The sequence below is a fragment of the Austrofundulus limnaeus genome, unplaced genomic scaffold (assembly GCF_001266775.1).
Source record: "Austrofundulus limnaeus strain Quisiro unplaced genomic scaffold, Austrofundulus_limnaeus-1.0 Scaffold14, whole genome shotgun sequence".
In the NCBI taxonomy this organism is placed as follows: domain Eukaryota; kingdom Metazoa; phylum Chordata; class Actinopteri; order Cyprinodontiformes; family Rivulidae; genus Austrofundulus; species Austrofundulus limnaeus.
The window spans coordinates 615232-621980 of record NW_013952416.1 but is presented as its reverse complement, the minus strand read 5'-3'; the positions used below and the strand labels follow the sequence as shown (position 1 = coordinate 621980).

Here is a 6749-nt window from a genome sequence, read left to right as displayed (position 1 = left end):
GTTCGGTGTGGAGGATGGGCATATTTTATTTTTATCTTTCTATTTAAACTCACATCATTTTCAGTTGATCTGCTCGTAAATAGGACTGGAAATCAAAATAAACCGTTAATCTCACCTTTGCTGAAACATTCACACCGTGACGTCAGCAAAACCTTATAAATGATKAGTTTTATTTAAATTGTAAAATATTGTTGAAAATATAATAAATATAATAGGACGGATAAATTAAGCCAGCTGTTAGTGAAACTAAGGTTAATCTGGCCAAAGCGCAGCACAAAGAAAACAATCTACATTAACTTCCGGTTACATTAGCTTACAAAAACGCTCAGATTAAAAAAATATTATAGGATTTATTCCATTTTAAATCGTGTTACCTGTTTATAAAATGCTTTAATAAAAAGCAGAGGTTGCCAAACATTTCACCTAAATTAATTCACAACAAAACACCGGAAGGGACCTGTGACCCCGACTGCTGGGTGAAGCGTAAAAACCTCCAAACAAATCAAACAAGAACGTAATGACGACATGTTTATTATGTTTTAACTTGTATTTTCTTACAATATAGCAAAAAAAAACAATACTCATTTAAATTAAATTCTAAGTTAAGTAGGCTATTTGGAGACCACTAATCGGGTCCAGACCCCACTTTTAAGATATTTAGATAAATCACTGATCTCTTATTTAGCTTTATAAAATAAAATCTTAGGCTGGTAGACATTTTGGCCCAAGTGGAATCTTCTTGATGCTTCTCGGTGCCTTGAATCACGCGCGCCCTCCTGTTTCTTCAGGTTTGGTTCCAGAACAGACGTGCCAAGTGGAAGAAAAGGAAGAAGACCACCAACGTGTTCCGCGCCCCCGGCACGCTGCTGCCCACCCCGGGCCTGCCGCAGTTCTCCGCCGCGGCCGCCATGGAGAACAGCCTGTGCTCGTTCCACGCCAACGACTCGCGCTGGGCCACGGGGATGCCCGGGGTGTCCCAGCTCCAGCTGCCGCCGGCCCTGGGCCGCCAGCCGGGCATGGCGCAGTCCCTGTCACAGTGCAGCCTGGGCCCGGGCCCGCCGCCGAACTCCATGGGTCTCTCCAACGGCCTGTCCTCCAACGGCTCCGGCCTGCAGTCCCACCTGTACCAGACGCCTTTCCCAGGAATGTCGGCGTCCCTGTCCGGCCCCACGAACGTATCGGGCTCCCCGCAGCTGTGTAGCTCCCCGGACAGTGACATGTGGAGAGGGACAAGCATCGCGTCACTCAGGCGCAAAGCGCTGGAGCACACAGTGTCCATGAGTTTCACTTAGTGACTTGTCACCCACCGCACCCCTGCTCCTCCCTGCAGCTTTTTTTTTTTTTWAWTTTTTTTTCCTGTTTTAATCCTGCTGTTTAGATCCAAACCAGAGAAAGAGACCTGAAATAGGAGAAAATGGAGTCGAAAAATAACAGGACGAGACTGATGGACAGAAAAAAGACGGGGGAAAAGATCAAATTGTCTATCTTGTTATTTCAAATGGATTTGATGAACTCTTGAAGATAAATACTGATGTAATGATCTTTAGATAAATAGGTCCTAATTACTGGGAGCCAAACAATTGTTGTATTTATGTTTTCATGGACGTGTCTTTACGCACACGTTATTGTATTCAGGTGACGTTGTGTTCTGTCAAGCCGTTCTGACTGGGTTCTGGTATCAGTCCACCATAGAGAGCCTCCTGAACTGAACTGGATCCCAGGCATGAATTAAAGCTTAAAACTAAAGGATTGACTCGACACTTTTCTCAGATGAACTCAGTCTGGTCTGCAGGAAACGTGAGCATACATCAAAGTGGGGGGGCAAAATAAAAATAAAATAAAAATATGAAACGACCCCTCAGTATAAGCCTACTCTGTTTTAGGATGTTTTGTGTAGATGAAACATTCTTGCTGTACACGCTGGTCTTTTTTGTGACATGTTTTAATTGTATGTGCTTTTACTTGACACATTTCTTAAGTGTTTGATCTCTCACGTCGAAACGCATCATATTGACGGGTTTGTACCGATTTAAAATGAAGAAACAAATAAAAGTACTTTTCAAGAATGTCCGAACAACAATGATCAATGTCTCTGCTCAATGTGACGTCATCGTTTTTCGCAGAAATGCTCTTTTATGGACTTTTGTKCACAAGTTTTAGGGCAGACGAATTAAAAAAAAACTATGAAGTTTTATCATAAACCTCATGGGCTCACTGGTGCTGCTGGGAAATTTGTGATGTGTTCACGTCTGCACGGGCTAATTAAGGCTTTAGGTCATTGCTGTTAACCATGACGGTCATAGCGCTTGATCCAAACGTGTCTGTGGCTCCAAAAAGGCATTTATTTGTATTTTTAGCATCAAGTTCAACGAAAATGTATTCACTTTTAAAAGAGCAGCAGAAACTAAATTCATATTAAAACAAAATCGAACTGGTTTGCCTTCGTTGCAAGTTGGAAATAATAAGACTGACGCATGTTTTTAGTTTCTGAAATACAATATAAATGCCAATTCTTTTGATTCATTATCAAAACAGTCCCTGTTGTCTGTATATAAACAGCTTTGAGGTTATTTTACATCAGAGATGCATAACAAGTCATGCTGCTGTTGGGCTGTTTTATTAAAGGTACAGCGCAAAATTTACAGCGCAAAGCGCACAACTTACAGCAAAGAGCGCAAAACTGTGCGCAAAACCAATCTCATCTGCAACGTGCAGGCAAAACCATTTTATTTTTGGTTCTATGAAAAATGTTTAAATGAGGAAACCATATTAGCCCTCAAATAAGCAAAATATTACTATTTGAACGTTATTTTTGAAATATTTTCGGACTTTATTTTGGAAGTCAAATGAGTTACATTAAGTTTATACTTTTTTAGTTTTAAAACAAGCCTTCATAACATTACATCCTGAACTAAATATGCTTTAAATTCAATGATGCACTTTAAGAGAGATTTAGAGATAAAAGTCAATGTGGTTAACATTGGCAATATTTATTTTCCTAAATAATATTTATCAAACAGATCTTCAAAATCAAATTTAAACAGATTTGATTTAATGCCTTTTTTGTGTGTTTTTTTTACATTTAATTCTCACATTAATTTTTACAACAATGGGTCACTTTTTTTATCATTTTAGTTTCAGATAATCTTGATGAGAGATTTAATGAGCGGCAGCCCCGAACGAGGTAAATACAATTTTTTCCATTATGAAAGTGAACGCACCTCACTTTCTGTGTCAAAGAGTATAAGTGTCAACTTGAGCCTGAAATCACAGCAGCTCAAATTAATCAGCGTGTTAACCTCATCTCTCTGCCAGCGCTGAGGCCAATTTATGGTCACGGGATAGTAATTGATGAGATATGGCATTACCATAAGCAGTCCCACTGCCTGTAAACTTATAATGAAGTTTCTGTAACAATGCTGGGGGGGTTAAACAAAGGATTAATCATAATTAACAAAAGAATATTACATTTTACATATTAAACTGCTGTTTCCCACCTTTTTTCTAATAACTCAAACTTGTTTTCAGTAATTCACCAAAGTACTGAAAATACCAAGTCAAGACCCTGGATATTTCATTTATCCCAGCGTGTTTACAGACACTCGCTTTCTGAAGGCAATAATATGAAGTTTTCCAACTCACAGTAAAAACATTTAACTTCTTCTTTACTTTTTCATTTACAAGCTGCCAATAAACAGGTTACGTTTCATTTGTATAAAGTGAAATAATTTAAAAGAAAAATGAAAACACTGCATAACTGAACATGTGGTTTTTTTCCAATTTACAGCATATAAACTGTRACAAGTTCCTATGAACCAAGTGTTATGAAAATAGAATGTAAACAGTGAATTTACAATCATTTATTTGTGAAAAACAATTTCAACCTTACAATTTAGTCAAAGATACTCGTTGCAAACTAGGAAATCAAACATAAATGATCCTGAACAAATGGTGCATTTTGAGAGTGTTTACACAGTAGTTTTTATTTATGGATTTGTAATTATAAAATGCGGGTATGCACTCAATGTAAACAAAATATTTTACTTTATTCCACAAATCTGACCAAAAATATGTACAGATACATCACAATAACATGAAAATAGGTCATATTTTTGTCACTTTAGCTGTTTATGAAGGAAATAAACACACATGCTTGGCAGATAGTCACAATTTTTTTTATTTAGTGACATCAATACGAAAAATAAATTGCGCTGATTTTGYATTTTAGTTCATAATTGTGTTTTATAACATTGCAACCTTTAAAATAACAATATTTCAAGACATAGCATGAAAAAGTCCTTTTTTCTTTATTTCTTTTTTCTCCTTACCAGGTCAAACCGATTTTTTTTTTCTAATTACGGGCAGAAGTATACCCATTCTGCAAAGGCATGCAATTAAAAGATACTGACAGCTGATTAAAGCACAGTTAGACTGACTGCTGCTCCATCCATCCACTCTGCAGCTGCAGTAAAGGTGCGAGCCTGTGCAGGTCTGGGAATTCGGGTTTTATGCTCGGCTCAGCCCACCAGATCCGGCCCCTGTGCTGACTACTGTGTCCTGGACTSCAGTAACAGATGTGAAATCACATTACCCAAACGCTGCAATTAGTCTCACTCGCTCGTGGGTTAATGAGTTTGTGGAAATGTGCGACCCATTCCTCATTAGGCAATTTCTCATGCACTGATGAGAGAGGGAGAGAGATGTGGTTACAGCAACTTTAGCAGGAATGGCGTACAGTCCTCTGTAACACATACTGTACAGTGTTTGGAAGAGGAGATACAATTCACTCACTGCTTTTAAATGCATAAAATGATCTTTTCTCTGTAGTCTAGATTTGTGTGACACATCACATCAAACTGTGTCAAATTTGATCTAAATAATCTAAACATATTTTCAAATTCCTGGCTTTAAAAGCTATGACACCTGGATCATCCTAACATCATGAGCAGTTCCAGCTATATGACTTAATTTGTCTTGTTAATCATGATAACACATTAATACTTGGTCTGAATCCTATTTTTATGTCATGTTAATGAGGAAGTTTTGATGTCCGTATAGAGAAAATCTCAAATAATGTTTGGACATTGAGATTTCCCATCTGGAATGAAACAAAAGCTTTGCTCACAGGGAAAATATCCAAATTTTAAGGTGCTTTTCTTTGACAAAATACAGTTACTGTGAATGTTTTAATCAAAACACCACTTTAGAGCTCCTTGTTTAGATGTGATGGCTCACATAAATCTGCTGAAGCTGTATTAGTGTGTTTAATTATGAAGTGAGGAATCTTATTCCTTTGCAGGCCTGCTTGTGAATAAATAACCTGAGGCAAAGCTCTGACACAACCCAGGACAACTAAGGAACTAATTAGCAGTTAAATACCGACGTGTTTCTGTCCTGCACCTTTTATTTGGTTAGTTGGAGTGTGAGGCAGGTTACCTCCACTCGACGTGTCCCCATTCACTCACTCAGACACAGACCACCTGCTGCTTAAATGGGTGTTTTATACGTTAGCGTGTGCGCAGCTCGGAGGTTTTGTTGTGGACTTGGATTACTGCAGGGATGGATGTGGTAACCTGGTGATGCTCGGTTCAGCAGAGGAGAATGTAACCTCRCTCTTGTGGGAGATGAAGGTGAAAAATCTTCAAACCGATCCAATTTAGAGCATTAGAGGCAGTTGCTCTGTCCCATCTCTGCACTTAAGAGCATAAAGGATAGTTATTCATTAGCCTCATCTGAGCCAATCAGTCTCTAAATGTTCCTGGTTCTCAGCTGTGATGTAAGTTTAAACCTTATAAGAAAATATATTTCCCTGAAAAAAACTATGTACAGTTTTAATAAAATACACTATACGTTGAATAGATTATTGCTCATTTCAGCCTCTCTTTTTCTCTGTTGCTGTGTCAAACACACAACCCCTCCCTCCCTCACTCACACACACACAGTGTGACATCTGGGGGGAAAGTGTGCAGTGAGAAGGCTGCGAGTGCCTCTCATGATAACAACTCTGCATCTCAACAACCTGCATCCATCATCATCAGCGCTAACATCTGCTCTGAGCCTCAGCCTTAAATCTCTTTCTACTCCCCCAATCCTTTACCTCTCTCCAGTTCCCATCCTCTCTCCTCCTTTCCAACACTCATCTCTTCTTCCACTCCTTCACACAAAAAAAGAAGTTCCTTTGTAGCAACCCTCCTCATCATKCCTAATCCAGAACCACTCATCAGCAGAGCATGCAAGAATTTGTTTTGGTCTTTTTTTTGGCCATCCTTAAAAAAAATCAATATTTAATGATGAAGTTATCAGAGCTCTTATGTGTAATTTAAGCATGGTGTCAGTATGAATGAGATTCTGTCAGCTTTGTGACGTCAAGCATTTCTATTCTGTTAATGGGTGCTCCTGGTGGTACACAAACCAAAACCCTGTGGACGTCTGATGGATTTGTCAGTTTCTCTTCTGCTCGTGCATGCATGCACGGGTGCATGCCTACGCTGCCTGTCTACACGTTCAAAAAGAATTGAGTTAAGATATTCTGAGCAAGAACTGATTTAAGTTGTACACATTTGAAAAAGAATGCACCAAAAGCAGAAAAGAAATGCCAAAAAAAAAGGTTTTTGCTTTATGAGGGACTCAAATGACAACCAATCAAGTGTTTGTTTCAATCTAAACCCTCTCATCTCCAGACCATGTGTGTGTGTGTGTGTGTGTGTGTGTGTGTGTGTGTGTGTGTGTGTGTGTGTGTGTGTGTGTGT

The 6749-nt window shown here is 38.9% G+C and overlaps 1 protein-coding gene across 2 annotated transcripts in view; it reads left to right on the top strand.

Annotated features, from left to right (window-relative positions):
* Positions 1 to 2070, top strand: part of LOC106513657 (homeobox protein orthopedia B) — a 4266-nt gene extending 2196 nt beyond the window's left edge. For both annotated transcript variants that reach the window (XM_014002601.1, XM_014002600.1), the window contains exon 3: positions 789 to 2070. In XM_014002601.1, the coding sequence (XP_013858055.1) occupies positions 789 to 1292 (504 nt within the window). In that variant the 3' untranslated portion in view covers positions 1293 to 2070. The remainder of the gene's footprint in view (positions 1 to 788) is intronic.
* Positions 2071 to 6749: the final 4679 nt, after the last annotated feature.